A 17,583-nucleotide genomic window follows, 5' to 3' on the forward strand; every position below is an offset into this window, starting at 1 on the left:
CTTTTTGTACCTTTAAAGCAAGGTACAGAATTGTACCTTCTAGCTTTGTACCATTTAAGGAACAATTTTGTACCCCACACTGTCAGAAAAAAGGTACAAAAGTGTACCTTTTAGGGTACAAGTGGCCATCACTGGGGTGGTACCCTCAAAGGTACAGTTTTGTACCTTTAAAGCAAGGTACAGAATTGTACCTTCTAGCTTTGTACCATATAAGGAACAATTTTGTACACCAAGGTACAATTGTGCATTCTGAAAAGATCACAAAATTGTACCTTATTAAAAGGATTCCCAGGGTATACCCCAATGAAAGCAGTTTTGATCCTATGTGGGCGAAAAAAATATCTTAAACTGGCTTACAGACATGCAGATTTTACAGATGCAATTTTATTTATAAACTTTCTATTACAAAGAGAATTACTTGAAATGTACTGCATCATACCACAACAGCAGGTGCAAGAATAGACAAGTTCATAGCACATAAAAGCTCATCAGACATTACTTAAATATAAACAGATATAAAAGAGTTTTAAAACAGCAACCTCTTCAAGCAAAATTAACAGGAATACAAGAAATTGTCTTTACTGTAGAATCCTTAATCAAATCAGAAAAAAATCCAAGAACTGATATACAGCTAATTATCAGCCTATTTCATGTGCTGCACATTGAAGTTAATAGCAAAGGGCATTTCAGCAAGAATACCTACTTGAATAGAATTACTTGAAATGTATTGCATCATACCACAACAGCAGGTGCAAAAATAGACAAGTTCATAGCACATAAAAGCTCATCAGACATTAAATATAAACAGAGATATAAAACAGTTTTAAAACAGCAACCTTTTCAATAAAATTAACAGGAATACAAGAAATTGTCTTTACACTAGAATCCTTACAAATCAAATCAGAAAAAAATACAAGAACTGATATATAGCTAATTATTAGGCTATATGTCATGTGCTGCACATTGAAGTTAATAGCAAAGGGCATTTTCAGCAAGAATACCTACTGCTAATAAATAATTTGTCATCAACACTGTAGGCATCTAGTGCCTGGTAATCAACCTCCTCACCTGGTGAAAGGACAGTCCATTCATTTTCATATTTCACACAGTATGAATAATAATGACGACAAAAAGATTCAGGTATTAACAGCTTGCCACACAATAACCAGTCTGTGTCCATGTTAAGAATGTACTTAATCTGAAAAAATAACGGAACTTCTTCTGCATGGAGGTGACCCACAGTAAACACATCTTTAACACAATATTTGACATCATTAATCTCTACTTCTGTTACTCGTTGAAGCTGTTTGCCTTCAAAATTGACATGGCTGTACTTCTTGTTCACACTTATTGAATGCTGGAGAGCTGAAGGTAAAGACTGAAAGGGTGTGTTCACACAACATCCAGCAACTTTCTCATATTCCCCCAACATATTAACAGAAGACAATTCCCAACATTGTCTATGCTGATGTCGGTTACTTAAAGTGGATGAAATGTTAATGAAATTTTTACAAGCGCTAGCGACCTGTTTGAAATATTGATGTTTGCCTTCAAACCTTAAACACCATAAAGAACGCAAAGGCCCATAGCATCGCATCAAACGAGAGTAATGGATTAAATAATGACATTTTGGCGTAAGAACATCACCAAACTCTTTAACTGTACATGACAAAAACTCAGAAACTAAGAGATCAAGAGTGGGAAGCCATTCTTTTTTTACAACTGGTGCCATTATAATGTCAGAAATTTCACGACAAAGTAAGTAGACATGCCAATAGCTACAGCCCTCTGGGATTCTGTGTGCTACCAAAAAGGGCAGTAGGCGAAATAAACAGTGGCAGACCCTACTACATTCAAGTTGTGTAGAAGTTTTTCAGAAAGAGGAACAGGCTTGTTTTTTTTATCATTCTGTCCAAAAGTAAGTTTCCTCAGCTCCTCGTTAAACTCTTGTATGGTTATGACTTTTTCTCTGTGAGCTTTACTTAAAACAAGGCGCAACACTAGAGGAACTACACCTTCTAAAAAGTCATGCATCACATCCGGAGGAAGTGAGGTAGTGACATCAAAGTAGTCCAGTTTGTCAAAAGGACAGTCTCTGGTAACACCATAAATGGCTTTCGTGTCAGGATTTTCCTTTACACACTCCAAGTGGTATCTGTGGACATCAGTAGTTCTTAAAACAAAGTCAGATTCATTAAAACATCTCTTAATGTTGCCATGAGTGGCCATGCAGTATCTACAAATTCTACCAACATTAAATGACATGCTGAATCCACCTATTAAGTGAGAGGAAAGGTTATCAGCAGATACAACTGCAACAGCTGCACGAACATTTTTTTCCACACCATCAACAAGTACATTAATTCCTTCTGATGAAAGCTTTTTAAGATCATCTATCAATGGCTTCAAAATTTCATCTAATCCAAATTGTTTCACAAGGCTATAGCGAGCAAGTAAAGCTAAATGAATATGTTTTAACTGAGAACAATACTTTGTACCTATATTTCCAATTGTATAGTAAAATGCACACAGTTTGTGTTTGTTACGTTTTGAACCCAGAGGATTACACACCTCAAACTCGTCTTCATAAAGATGCAGTCTCAGAGCTTGTGGGTTATTTGCAAAGAATTTGTGGTTTTTGAAATGAAGTCCATCTCGATAATCTTTTAGAACAAGTTCATCTTTTTCAGTGTTCAACTCAGTTTGTATCTGGTCCCAGATGTCCTCATGGGAACAGTATTTTCTCAATACCTCACATATAGGAATGTACGAGTAACTTCCAGTCTTATTACCATACGTGTCTCTTAGTGTATACTGCACAGGCTCAGTCAACTCAAATTTTGATTTGCAATACTCTTTGAACATGTGTGGAGACCTAACAAGTCTCGAGGCCTCTGAAAAAAAGTCAGGGGACTGTAGCACTTCTTGAAGTTCTGGGGATGCAGCAAGATCAAATCCATTTTCTTTTAGATGATATGCAAGAAATGAGTCATAGTTTTCTTTGAAAAAACTAAATAAGAAATTTACATCATCTAAAATTTCTTGCTGCACTGACTGAGGCAGGTGATTTTTTTCTCTGCATTTCAGAACAAAGGCACATAGGTTCTCTCTAAATTGCTGAAACAGCTCCTTCATGTTTGGAGGGGGGGCAGACAGTACAACACTATCATTAGGACATTCTTCCTCAACATCCTCAAAGAAAGGAAGAGGATCATCAGTCATAGTCTGTTGTAACACCGTATGTTTATGCTTTCGGTAAACGTGACATCTAAAGGACTCGTACTTTGAAAATGTTCTCTGACAGTCATTAAGACCACAAGTTATTGAAAAATTTGCCTCATGTGCATGAATGAGACCAATGTGCTGGATTAATTTGACAATTGTGAATGTTCTCCGAGAGCATTTAGGACAACAGAACGGGCGAGGCATTTTTGCAGATGTTACTGTAAAAGGTTGATTACTCTGGTAACTGGAGTAGGTAGAGGCTTGTCACTATCCACAGTAAGTTTCAAAACATACCGCTGAAGAAACACCAGAGTGTTCTTCAAGTGAGGTGGATATGTCAAATTGAAGACGAAATAGGCACAGAATGCAGAAAGAACCCCTTCGTCCACACCGCTAGCCCGGCAGATCTCTATCCCATCAACTCTGATGACAGCAGTGACTCTTCTTGTAAGCACAGTTTTCCAGTCAGTGGTTTCCTGTACTTGAACAGTTGGATATGGTGAAGATGGGTCACTCTAAAAAGACAAAAGCACAAATAAGATTTTATATCAGTCAAATTTTATGATCATACAGGTTAAATGTGCCCTAGAATGAAAAATTGAATTAACCTTGGCACCTTGGCAAATACCGTGAGTCTCAAACACTATTGCTTCCTCCTTTCATATGTAAATCTTGTGCATGAAAAACACCACGGAAAAATAGGCGAATCTCAACATAACACCGACTGTAACGCAACCACCGGAATGTACGCCCCTAGCATTTGCATATACCAGCCAATGACTTGCCAAGTTCGAATCAGGAGAACGAACTCCAGAGGAAGTCTGGTGATTCTGCAGACGGAAAACAGCAGCATTCTTACAGCGTCACTCAGCTCGCTCTGGCTACTCTGGTTATCTCTGTATGTATGTAAACCTATTAATAGCCACACAAATGTTGTTCAGGCAACGCGTACATTGATTATCTTCACTTCATATAAAATAAAACGAAATAAAACAACCCTGCCTCTTTTCGTTTACATTTAAAAAAATATTAAGCCTATTAATAAGTGGTTCACGCAATAAGTGTGCATATATGATTATCTTCACTGTAATAAAATTAAATATGACATAAAACACAACTCTCGTTTCGTTAAGTTTTAATGATCAAAGAAATAACTTCACTTTACCCTCAGCCAAAACAAATAGCCAAGGAACAATTGATAGATCCATGAGGCCAAAGATCGCCGCGATAGATATGCACAAGACTGATTATAACTCATGTTCAACCACTACAGAAACATCAGAGCCAGCGGCAGACGTCAGAAGGACTAGCCGAGAATAGGCTGCTCTAGCCAGGCTTAATGAGCGCTGAGCGCCCAGTGGCCGACTGGATCTCGCAACTCCAAAAACTGCAGATCAAAATTTCAAATAGGTGCTCTCTTTATAAATAAACCACAGATTTTAGCTTTAAACAAGTACATTTTTACTGAAACAGGCTCAAACATATAAGGTTGGATCAATGCCTAATCTCTCATGCCGCAACTGACTATGCAATGAAACAGCCAATCAGAGCAGAGCTCCACATTACTATTCATGACCCTTCCAAATAAGGCAATATCAGCCCATTTCATTCTAGGGACAATTTCTAGGGTTGTAAATGGACCTGTAAAACCATATCTGGACATTTTTTGCCCTTAAATAAGCCACATACACTATGTAGATATCAGGGAACAATTTAACTAATCTGCATTAAGAGTAAGATGATTATTATTCAGTAAATGTTTTAAGAATTATAAAATGCATTTTTAGACATATAGACATTCAAGTTATAGACAGAGAAACATGCACATACCTCCCCAAGCACAATGAAGTGTTCAAGCTTTTCTCTGAACAAGACTGGCAACATGAGAAGTGCTGCTTTGAAATCAATTCCTGAAACAAAAGAAAACACATGATACTGACCAATGTTCCCTCTAATTTTTTTTCTTGCTGAGCAAAACTTTTCTCTATTGAGCGGACATTTTTGACCACCTGAACTTGTACAGTGTACGTAAACACACAAAAAAATGGTTTCATCATGTAATTGTAACTTTTAAATAATGTGCCATTTCTATTTTATTTGACCCCTGATGTAACTTAGTGATATATTAAATCATTTTCGAAAACAATCAGTTCAGTCACTAAATTAAGCATGTTAGGTGACTTATTTCTTTTTTTTTTTTTTTTTTACAGTGCTGTGTTAACTAGTCTTTACTAAGAAATTCTATTTTAAAAAATCTTCCGCAGGACAGTTTAATTCTTTATAATAATAATATGAGCAGTTACACTGAGATGGTTTGGGACAACTTTAATGTGTTTTGTATAGGCTAGTCAATTATTAGCAATAGACAGCATTAAACCATCAACATTAAATGTTTGTTGAATTTCCACGATTTTTCTATATCAGGGGGTTTCAAACTTTTTAATGGCAAGGCTTTATTAGGCTTACAATATAATATAATAAAATTTAAAGATAATTGAAGTAGGCCTATTAAAACATTATATCGGTTATAACTATTTAAAGTTATAACCGATATTATATTATATCAGTTTGCTTCAATTTGTTTTACTATTATATTATTATAATATGAAAGCAAACTGAAGCATTTAACAGATAATAGCTATAAACAAATCAAGAAAAGTGAACATGTGAACTCTTTAATAGTTATCCTAACATCCATGTAACCAACACCATACACACGTTTGCACGCAACACCTGTGATGACGTTTTATTTCACATGTCTTTGCATTTTGCGTTGCCTCTCGTATTGAGCCATTGATACTGACATGATATACAACCTGACTGGGCCTTGAAAGTGGTGCGTAGCCATCAATGGTGGGGCAGAAAGCTGTCAGATTTCATTAAAAATATCTTCATTTGTGTTACAAAGATGAACAAAAGTCTTGTAGGTTTGGATGAGTAATTAATGACAGAATTCTCAGTTTAGGGTGAACTAGCCCTTTAATAAATAGGATAAGATTAAAAAAAACCTCAATTACCATTATGGTCTTCAACGAGAGATTCTTCTCTAGCTTCTATGAGCGGCTTTGCTAAAAGAGATTTCCCGCAAGCAAGTTGTAGCACACTGGATGCAATGTTTCCAAAGCTTTCTTGAAAGTGCCGGCAAAGATTAACAGACTTGTACAGGAAACCAATTTCTTGATAAAGCTGAAATTTTTTAAAAAGACACAAACATAAGAAAGTCAGGATTTTTTATACAGTTTCAGTGTCCTACATGTTAATGGGTTTGTGTACTTTTATAATTTCCACACTTACCCCTGATGAACTCTTCAAGAACGGATATTTGTTGACAGCATCTTCAACAGTCATCCCACCAATAATCTCCTTACGCCTCCAGGCAAAGGTCCTCCTCATTCGCTCTTCAACAATACGAACATCTGGCTGTGTCTTTCGATATTGGTCCTGTAGGACTTTCACATGTCCCTCTATTGAGGTAGCATCCTCTCCAGCAACATCCATGTCCTTGTACACAGACAAAAACAATCAGGTAGAATATTATTTCTAACTTCTTGGCAAGAAAATAAAGAAAATGTTTGCCTTTTCACGAGTGTCTTGTCACTCGTTATAATGATAAATTTGAGAACAATACACTGGCAACATGTACCATTGTAAAAAGATTATAAATGTATGCTCTCACCACAGGCCTTTTCATTTGTTTGCAAGTGCTTTTTTCAGGTTCCTGAGACTTTTTTGAATGACCAAACTTCTGTTTAAGTCTTTTCACTTCTTCAACATCAGCCAAAGGTGTCCGTTCAAATTTAAACTTGCGTTTCAGAGACATGTGCCATGTGTGCTATTTAAAAAAACATATTTTGGCAAAAAGAAGAAGAAGAAAAAAAGGTTTTACACAAAATTAACTGTATGACTAGAACCAAGAGTAGGATATTAAGATTTACTCATCTACTTACATATCCATTGCCCTCTTTGTCCTTTAAAAAGGGGTACCTCAGAATAAGGGCCTTAGCCACTTGAACATACTCTTCATTAGTCGGATACCTGCAAAAACATTTTAAACACGAGTGTAGCGTTTACTTTTGTTTAAAATTTAATTAAAATGTAAAACCTTGGGCACAGTTAATGGGGAATACTTACATACTGTACTGAGCCATGCTTTCATACAATGTTCTTATAATTTTGATCCTATCGGATGCTGCAAGTTTGCTTTGTTTTTGGTCCAACTTAGCCTGAACATCAAAAGGAAACTTAGGAACTTCAAAAAGTGCAGGATAAGCTGCTGATGGGCTTATATTGCTATGGTAAAAAAAGAGAAATAATTAGGCAATGAAATGTTACAGGGATACATAAAGTATGACAAATACTATAAAGTACCAGTTCTTACTACTGAAAAGACAGATGAATACATTCATTAACAAATAACAATAACTTTGTTATAGTATAGGCCAGTGGTTCCCAATCACATTCCTGAGGGGCACCAACACTGCACATTTTGCATATCTTCTCAATCAAACACACCTGATTAAGGTTATCAGTATAGGGATGCGCCAATCCAATACTCAGTCTCGGTATCAGCTCCGATAAAATACCAACCACGATACCAATTCGGTACTGAAATTTTAAAAATTTGATGCTTTGAGCACTGTTGAGCTGGAATCGTAAACACCTCTGACTGGCCATTGTGCTCACGCACTCATCGGATGCGTCTGTGATTGGCTACAATGATCAATGCACAAGAGTGTTTGAAAGCACACGGAAGTGTTTGAAAATGCTTTGAAAGCGGGAGCGCTTGAAAGCACAAGCAGGCATCGATCAGTGGACCGGTAGGCTGATAGACGCCTGATTTCAAACGCTCCCGTGTGTATCCCATGTCAAAGCATCTGTTATCTGATCTGCATAAGTAGGGTATTCTGTTTATATTTTTGGCAAAGAAAATGGAAGAAATTTCAAAACATCTATAATACTTAATGCTATAGATACAGGAAATTAATTAAGCACTAGTAGAATTACAGTAAATTAATATAGGAAGCAAAGGAAACCCCCAGGTTCGAGATTTAGCCTACTTTCTGTAGGGCTGTGTATTGCCAAGAATCTGGCAATACAATACGTCTCACGATACAGGGGTTACAATACGATATATTGTGATATTGTAAGAAGGGCGATATATTGCGATATTTCTTGTTTTTTTTTTTTAGAAAGATCTAATTTAAAAGAATAAAGAACACACAACCATATGCATAAAACCTGACAAGCAACTTTATTTTATTAAATTAATACAGTATAATTATATTCTCCATGTCAGTTTACGTTCTGAGATAACACTGCCATCTAGCGGTTGGGTTTTATACAGTCTGTGGTTTAAACCGAACACAAAGCCACGAATCTGGGATGTAAATAAATAAATATATAAATATTGATACAGTGTTTTTGGGAATCGATTAGGGATGTCCAGATCCGATCACGTGGTTTCAGACTCGATCGGAATCGGACGTTACCTCCCAATCAGGACTCGGATATATATGTATTAGGGGTGCAACAGTTCTCGGTAAAAAAAAATAAATAAATCGAACCGTATGGTTCTCCACTTACGGTTCAGTACGCACTTGCACCGTGGTCCAATAGATGCGTCGTCATTCGAGATGGTTAAAGGATTAGTTGACTTTTAAATAAACTTTTGCTTATAATTTACTCACCCCCATGTCATCCAAGATGTCCATGTCCTTCTTTCTTCAGTCGAAAAGAAATTAAGGTTTTTGATGAAAACATTTCAGGATTTTTCTCCATACAATGGGCTTGAATGGGCACCAGACGGTTCAAGGTCCTAAAGACAGTTTCAGTGCAGCTTCAAAAGGCTTTAAACGATACCAGACGATGAATAAGGGTCTTATCTAGTGAAACGATCAGTCATTTTAAAAATGTAAAAAAAGTTTGATGTTTATCTGCTTACCCCCAGAGCATCCAAGATGTAGGTGACTTTGTTTCTTCACTAGAACACAAATTATGATTTTTTAACTCCAACCGTTGCTGTCTGTCAGTCAAATAATGCTAGTGGATGGGAACTTCTACAATAACAGTAAATAAAACTTGCTTAGACAAGTCCAAATTAAACCCTGCAGCTCGTGATGACACATTGATGTCCTAAGACACGAAACGATCGATTTGTGTGAGAAACCGAACAGTATTTATATCATTTTTTACCTCTAATACACCACTATGTCCAACGGCATTCATCACTCGATTCGTTTGGTCTGATCGCGCTCTGACAACGGCAGTGATGTCTCGCTCTCATTGAAGTATATGCGCGAGACGTCACTGCCGCTGTCAGAGCGCGATCAGACCAAACGAATCGAGTGATGAATGCCGTTGGACATAGTGGTGTATTAGAGGTAAAAAATGATATAAATACTGTTCGGTTTCTCACACAAATCGATCGTTTTGTGTCTTAGGACATCAATGTGTCGTCACGAGCTGCAGGGTTTAATTTGGATTTGTCTGTCGTGTTTTATTTACTCTTATAGTCCAAGTTCCTGCTGACTTGCATTATACCACTGACAGACGGCAGCGGTTGGAGTTAAAAATCATCATTTGTGTTCTACTGAAGAAACAAAGACACCTACATCTTGGATGCGCTGGGGGTAAGCAGATAAACATCAAATGTTCATTTTTGGGTGAACTATCCCTTTAAGTTTTATAAGCACAAATGTTCTCCTTGCTCTGTTCTCGGATGAGCGTTCGTGACATCACGTAATACGCAATTACGTTGAAAAGGTCACGCCTGACATAGGCGGAAGTACAGATTCGGTGTTTACAACTTGAACGTGCAAATACTAACCCTGCGTCTCGATCAGCTCCCTAGTTCCCTAGGTCGTGAATCAGTATGAAAGTGAATGTGGCTGATTCCCTGATCAGTGGCCTGACTACTGAACTAGGGAGCTGATTGAGACACGCCGTTTACAAAAAAAAGGTAAAACAACTAATGGTTCTTCCATCCTGTGTTGTCAGTACCACCAGACAGTCATACCCTTCTCCATCAGAACAAAAACATCTCTAAAGGGGGTCGCACACCGGCCGCGCACATTATATACACGCGAGCTCAATTTTGACTCGACTACTGATAGAAGAACTGCACAATGGGAGTGTTTTACATCAACAGGGAAACGTTACATATACTTTAATATTTCGCACTGAGGTTAGTGTACATGGAAAAATGGCACAACAAAGCAAAAGGAAAGAAAAGGCTACGTTTATTATACATTTTTAGACTTTATTCAAGCTGTTAAACTAAGAATGTAAAACTGATGTATCTTGCAGCACAGGGTGAAGTCAGTATGTACATTAACGACAATTTGAGAGAAATATAATATACATTTAATGTAAACAATGTACATGGTGCTCTGTGGCACAGCAGGATTTTGAACAACTTCCTGGGCGCCGCGGACAGGCACCAAATGTCGCCGCCAGTGTGCGGACACTCATAGGAAACAATGCGTTCGATTTTTAAAGACGCTGAGCTTCGCGTCCGGTGTGCGACCCCCTTAAAACGCTGTTGCTCAGTAACGGTGGAAATTTTGTCCGGTAATGCAGCGAGATGGAAACAGGGACTCACCGACTGATTCTAATGGCGGGATTGAAATGGTCCAGTCGTGGCAGCATCTAGATTCTTCCTCTGTTAGCAATGGTTGGCATTTGCCATATGTGCACCACCACGTCTCGTTAGATCTTCGTCTGCCCGATGCTTGAGAGGTGTGTGTCGCCGCAGCAGTCTCTTCCATCTGCCTAATTTCTTCCTCTGTGTATTCCGGTTCAAAAGGTAGGGCAGGCGAAAAACTCATCTTCTCCTTGTCCGACATTGTTGTTTTACCTTTTTTTGTAAATGGCGTTAGACTTAGTATTTGCACGTTCAAGTTGTAAACACCGAATCTGCACTTCCACCTATGTCAAGCGTGACCTTTTCAACGTAATTGCGTATTGTGCAACATTTGTGTTTATAAAACTTTAAAAAAAAATTATTTTTAAAAAATGACTGATCGTTTCGCTAGATAAGACCCTTATTCCTCGTCTGGTATCGTTTAAAGCCTTTTGAAGCTGCACTGAAACCGTCTGGTGCCCATTCAAGCCCATTGTATGGAGAAAAATCCTGGAATGTTTTCATCAAAAACCTTAATTTCTTTTCGACTGAAGAAAGAAAGACATGAACATCTTGGATGACATGGGGGTGAGTAAATTATAAGCAAAAGTTTATTTAAAAGTGAACTAATCCTTTAATATGGTTTGTTTAAAATAGCAATGTGGAAAACAGACAGAGTTCAGATAATGTATGTTTCAGTCGATGGATGCACAAAACGTTACAACAACGATAATCAAAAAGCGTGGACAAAACAGTCATTCTTTGTAAACTGTTTACTGCGAGTGCCGTCTGCTGTAATGTCCAGTCATTTACGCTGTCATCACCCGGGTGTTGATAGCGCACCAGCGCAGGTGAGACCTGAACAGCACACGTTGCTATCTGTGTTTAAACTAACTTATTTAAGCCTTGCTGATTTAAACCTTCAAGAACAAGACGCGAAAGAGAACTCGCGCGCTGTGAGAAGATTTATGTGCGCTCATCCGAAGCGCGCACCAGCTTATTCCAGTCAGCGTGCAAATACTGAGTTCTCTTTCAAGTCTTGCGCTTCGGCGGCCACATTTATACAAAAAATTATGTCAACATGCCCGTCCTAGCGAGTATCCTAGCAAACATAGTCGGTTATGTCTTAAGTGAACGTATATTAGTGAAGAAAGACAGCGCATGTGTAACAGTATATGTACTGGATTGTGCATGTCTTATAGGGAAAAAAAACTATTCCTGCTGCCTGTATTTAATGTTAAATCAAACAACAAATAAAGAAATCACTCACTGCTCTTGACTGAACAGTTTTTGTAACTTCAATAATGATTCATCTTTATTTATTTTATACAGTAAAGATAATATGCAGTGATATTTTATATTTAATTACTATTTGATTACTGTTAGATACCTGAAAAACCTGAAAAGCACTGTTCCTGGATCCGTTTTTTCGCTCTTCTTTATTCTTTTTTATGTAGGCTATTATAGAAGTATCGGATCGGGACTCAGTATCGGTAGATACTCAAAATCAAATGACTCGGACTCGAGGGCAAAAAAACGTGATCGGGACATCCCTAGAATCGATACAGTATCGCCAAACATAATATTGCGATATTCACGTGTAACAATATTTTCTAAAACCCCTAACTTTCAGAATAGTTTCCTGAAACAAATGAAACAATATTAAATATTAAATGACAACAACCTTGCTCCAGCTGAAGACTGAAAAAGGCATTCTGCAGGCACAGCTTCAAGCGTTAATGTCACCATTTCCTTCATCTGTTGGACAAATCGGTGGAATTTTGCCTGCTTCTTAAATGATCCCTCAAAGAGGAATGAAACCATTGACTCCGTCAGCCCAATGTCAACAGTCTCTCCATCTACGTCATTGTCTATAACATAAAAGAGATCATGAAAAGTACAACTGAATTACCCATCATTAGAACCATGCACTAAACCAGTATATTTGAAGCTGGAACACGGCACCATTGCCTGTCAGGTAAAATACACACTCAAAAATGGTAACCAGTGGGGAATACTTTACAGGGCTAACAAATAAATTCCGAAATGAAATTAAGATTAAAATAGAGATTAAAATAATAAAACATGGAAATTACATGAACCCTAACAGACAGCTGAATTTGTCAATTGCAGTGACACAGGGCTCCAGACTAACATTTGAGAGCAGTGGCACCAGTGCCACTAAGTTCTACAGACAGAGGCGCCAGCACCTGATTTGGTGGCGCTGCAGGAAAATGTATCACTAAGTTAAAGCTGCTGTCCGCGATTTTCGGCCCTCTAGCGGTTAATAATATAAAGTCGCAATTGCGTGAAAAAAAAATCAGAATTCTGAGATATAAAGTCGCAATTGCGTGATAAAAAGTCAGAATTCTGAGATAAAAAGTCGCAATTGCGTGATAAAAAGTCAGAATTCTGAGATATAAAAGTCGCATCTTTTTTTTTTTTTTGTGGCGTTTTTGTTTTTTTTTTAGTGGCGGAAACGGGCTTCCATAAGGATAAATAAATACTGATACAAAAAAACATAAGAAATGACATTATTGATTATGACTGATTTTATTTGACATGCACGGAGTGATGGGACCAATGCATACAGCGGCGCACTGTTTAACGGGATTGTGTTGAAGAGTGGCTAACAAAGTAATCTTTTCACATAATGTTCTCTTTCTTAAAATGTAAGAGAGTGTAAATGTCAGCAGCATCATATATGTGTAAAGAATGAAGTCTGTCAGGTAAAACAAGAGCTTATTGATGCAGGTCAGTCAGTCTGCTATTTATTCCAACCTTTACTTCTGATAGGAGGCTTCTGTAAATATTTAGTGTATACGTAGAGTTACACTTCAAGTTTAAAGATGCAACACAAAAATATTTAGTAGTGCTTAAGTTGTAACTTAGTGCCCATTTACGTCAAAACTGGTCTACGTTGAAACTTGCGCACAGCTGGTGCAACTGGACCCAGAACTGCACGCGTCTTGCGGAGGAACATTCTAGCCGGAGCTACTTTTCTCCGTGAGTCACGCAGTTACTGTGATATTCTGCGGCGAGCCCTACCAGTCTGGTCTGAAATAGTCCGAATATAAACACTTATTATAAGTGTACCATAATGATTCAGGATAAGACAAAAACACGGTTTGGAAAAGGGATTCATGTTGTACATTCTCATTATATAATTTTTGTAAATTTTTAACACAAAAAAAGTTGCTTTAATTTTAGAGATTGGCCAATTTTGACAATTCACAACCATCGGCATATCGACTATAGCATGAAAAAGGCTGATATAATAAGCCGATGGTTTATTAATTAACTGCATGAAGACAATGAGCTGTATAATGTCTGCTGCATAATGCAACTGCTTTAATATCAAATATTATTTTTATATTATCAAGTGTGCTTAACAAATGAATAAATATTCGTACCGCCTCTGTGATGTAAATTTTACCTTACTTATTAATCACTTGATTTTAAGTTTGATGGCCGGAGGGTTGCGTCGGGGAAGTCTCATGCGGCCTAACAAAATGACGCAATCACAGGCAGGATATTTTTAGTCTCAAAATGTAAAAAACTGAGATAACCACTAATTACAATGGCTAGCCCTGCCAATATATAGTGTCGGCCACAGTTTTTATCAAATAAAGTTGGTATGCGAGGCAAAGGTATGAAAGTTTATAGTCTATTTCGGTCATCCTCGAGAAAAGCCTAAGTTAGATTTTCTTAAAACATCTCAACATGTGATAATAATCATACTCACCCTCAAATTTTTTCCTCTCCTCATCAGTGATTTCGATGCCAAACTGCATAAGCTCCTTTATTAATTGTGTGGTATTCATTTTTCCCAACTCCATTCTGAACTTTTGAAGGCGCTTCCCAAATCCGTCGTACAACGGCCAGTCTGACGTATGACGCATTAACTTACTTTTCGCGGGCTTTAAGCAGGGGAACATCGAATTAGACAAAATCAACACAACATAGCACAATACGTGAAGAAATATGAATATATAACATTATCTCGCATTTACCTGAAAAATGTGTCCAAAAAATGCTCGACGAAATCGTGTTCTTAAGTTCTGTCAGGACCGCGCCCGCGCGCGCACACTTGATGAACGACGATCAAGCAGAGCGGGAAATTCTTAAAGCGACAACAATCGTAACGTTGAAAAAAGAAATTATACTACACTACAACAAACATGAACAATTATTATAAATATATTTAATTTAATAGAATCATTAATATGTTTGGAAATAAAATTTATTTTATTTTACAGACAGGATAGGCTAACGTTACATGAAGTGATGGTGAAGTATTTTCATTTATATAGCTAATATATAGTCCTACAAAACATCTCACAATTTTATTTTTAACATTTAAAACTACTTAATATGTTGTCTTGCTGTTATTTTGACCTGACATACATTTAATTAATAAAGAAACAGATATAAGTTATTCTAGTTTAACTGAAAAAAAAAAAAAAAAACGTTTCAAAAGGTACAAAAATGGACCTTTCACATCTAAACCTAAAATTTTGTACCTTTATAAGCCATTTTGGGTACATATTTGTACCCTAAGGACCAATTGTGGACCTTTAAATGAGTTTTGTACCTCTAGGAACAAAATTGTACCAGCACTGTACCTTTTTTTCTGACAGTGTATGTGTGTGAATGTTAGAGTAGTTTAAGTGTTTAGTCTAGTTAATAAAGTCTTGTTCATGTCACACGTAAGGTTGTCTGTGTTTTGCGCTCATATACGGGAGTCCCTATTCATGTCGGTCCTGACTACAGGCTTTTAGAAGAATAAGATTGTTATTTCCCATAACCTGGAAATGAACATTTCTTAGAATTAATAAACAATTAACACTGTTCATTGAACAACAGGTTAATTGATTGTAATATTAATTTTATTACATTAAGTTAATTTTATTAACTGATTAAAATATTAATAATTAATTATAACTAGTTATGATTAATTATTCATATTTATTTTGAGCTAATTTGCTGCAAACGCTATAAGAACTTCACTGAGGTTTGAGGTGATGAAATGTTCTGTGTAAAATGTTCTTCTAATGTGACGTATTAACCACGATAGAACATTTTACCTGAACATTTTGAGGATGTTTTGAGGATGTTGTTGAGGAAACATTATATAATGTTGTCAATATAACATTCGCATAATGTTTCAATAAAACAAAGGAAGAACATTCTCTCAGCAACATTAGGAAAACGCTATAAGAACATGATTGAGGTTTGAGGTGATGAAATGTTCTGTGTAAAATGTTCTTCTAATGTGACGTATTAACAAATCTAGAACATTTCACTTGCAACATTTTGAGGATGTTATTGAGGTAACATATTATATAATGTTGTAAATATAACATTTGCACAATGTTTTAATAAAACAAAGGAAGAACATTCTCTCAGCAACATTATAAAACACTATAAGAACATGATTGAGGTTTGAGGTGATGAAATGTTCTGTGTAAAATGTTCTTCTAATGTGACGTATTAACAAATCTAGAACATTTCACCTGCAACATTTTGAGGATGTTATTGAGGTAACATATTATATAATGTTGTAAATATAACATTTGCACAATGTTTCAATAAAACAAATAAAGAACATTCTCTCAGCAACATTAGGAGAACGTGTAACGTCTGGACCAATCAGCCACACAATTATTCATTGTATTTAATGAATTACCCATAAACTCACTCTCACTATCAAAGTTCTCTGAACTCATCCCCCTAAAACTGTAACCAGCATCCCAATGTTGCTAGCACACAGGCCAACCTAGGTGTCCTGTTACAGTTATATGGTACTTTTATGATCCAGAAGAATTCTGGAGAGACTAGTGACTCATTCTTCCTGAGAAGGACAAATTAACTCTCTTAATCCTATGTATTCTCTATATAACCACTTGGGAAATGTATAAACATGTATCCAATTTTCCCATCTCATGACTTTCCTTTTATAGGCTTTATTCTATGTATTAATTCTCTCTTTTGAACTATTTTGGTATTAATGTTCCATAGTTGCAAATGTATAGTTAACTGAGATCACATTGGCAGCATGTTTGGTATCTACGGACTCCAACTTTAATTTCCTATTTGGTAATTTATGTTACATGTTACTAACTCTGTGACATGTTAGAATTATAGGAAGCTAGAAGGTTATTCTCTCATTCATCCAATCCAGTGTCTTATGCTAATATCTTGCTACAGAACAAAGACTCGTAATACTTCCCTCTGAAAGGGGAACTCCTTATTGGCTCAGACACCTCAAGAGGGTGTGACATCTTCACCCCTTATATTCACTGATCACAAGGAACCCCCTCTCTTCCTGCTCGTCCTCCTCTTCTTTTCTTTTACTGACAAATGCTGACGTCAAGATGATGCTGTAAGAAGCTAGAAGCTTCTAAGGAACCCCAAGCTTGTGCCAGGCCTCGGCCTAGACCTTCCATTCACCAAAGATCCTCTGAATCCAACTGGTTCTCTTTCATCAAGACAATATCAGCAAAGATTCAACGGAAACCTCCACAAATTGCATCAGGACAGTTTTAATTCAACTTGGAGAGACATGCAAGTATCAAACTTAGTCTCATTATCGGATACATTGAGTATCCTTACCCCTTTTAAAGATGGGCCTCACTGTAAAAAAAAATCCTGTAAAAAAACGGTAAAAAGTCTGGCAGCAGAGTTTCCAGACGGATTCCGTTAAATTACAGCAAATAACCATTTCACAAAATTAC

The 17,583-nt window shown here is 36.9% G+C and overlaps 1 protein-coding gene across 2 annotated transcripts; it reads right to left on the minus strand.

The window, feature by feature from the left end:
• Nucleotides 1–353: 353 nt before the first annotated feature.
• Nucleotides 354–15,032, minus strand: LOC125275228. 2 transcript variants are annotated; one of them, XM_048202001.1, is made up of 10 exons: nt 14,860–15,032; nt 14,592–14,766; nt 12,531–12,717; nt 7,357–7,515; nt 7,173–7,260; nt 6,902–7,057; nt 6,520–6,726; nt 6,243–6,411; nt 5,056–5,135; nt 354–3,740 (listed from the first exon to the last, which is right to left on the minus strand). In XM_048202001.1, the coding sequence occupies exons 2-10, from the start codon at nt 14,746–14,748 to the stop codon at nt 3,441–3,443; spliced, it is 1,503 nt and encodes a 500-aa protein (XP_048057958.1). In that variant the 5' UTR covers nt 14,749–14,766; nt 14,860–15,032; the 3' UTR covers nt 354–3,440. The 2 variants fall into 2 exon arrangements, with proteins under 2 accessions (XP_048057958.1, XP_048057957.1); XM_048202000.1 differs by having other exon boundaries at nt 14,592–15,032.
• Between the last annotated feature and the right edge of the window lie 2,551 nt (nt 15,033–17,583).

The sequence above is a fragment of the Megalobrama amblycephala genome, linkage group LG9 (assembly GCF_018812025.1).
Source record: "Megalobrama amblycephala isolate DHTTF-2021 linkage group LG9, ASM1881202v1, whole genome shotgun sequence".
Classification (NCBI taxonomy): Eukaryota; Metazoa; Chordata; class Actinopteri; order Cypriniformes; family Xenocyprididae; genus Megalobrama; species Megalobrama amblycephala.

What these genes read in the sequence shown, in the direction of transcription:
- LOC125275228 (XM_048202000.1), bottom strand. Translation starts at nt 14,784, where the DNA reads ATGTTCCCCTGCTTAAAGCCCGCGAAAAGTAAGTTAATGCGTCATACG. An exon ending in ACAAAGAGGGCAATGGATAT is followed by an intron (nt 7,058 to 7,172) that starts GTAAGTAGATGA and finishes TTTTTTAAATAG; the next exon opens with CACACATGGCACATGTCTCT. An exon ending in TCTCGTTGAAGACCATAATG is followed by an intron (nt 5,136 to 6,242) that starts GTAATTGAGGTT and finishes CTTTTGTTTCAG; the next exon opens with GAATTGATTTCAAAGCAGCA.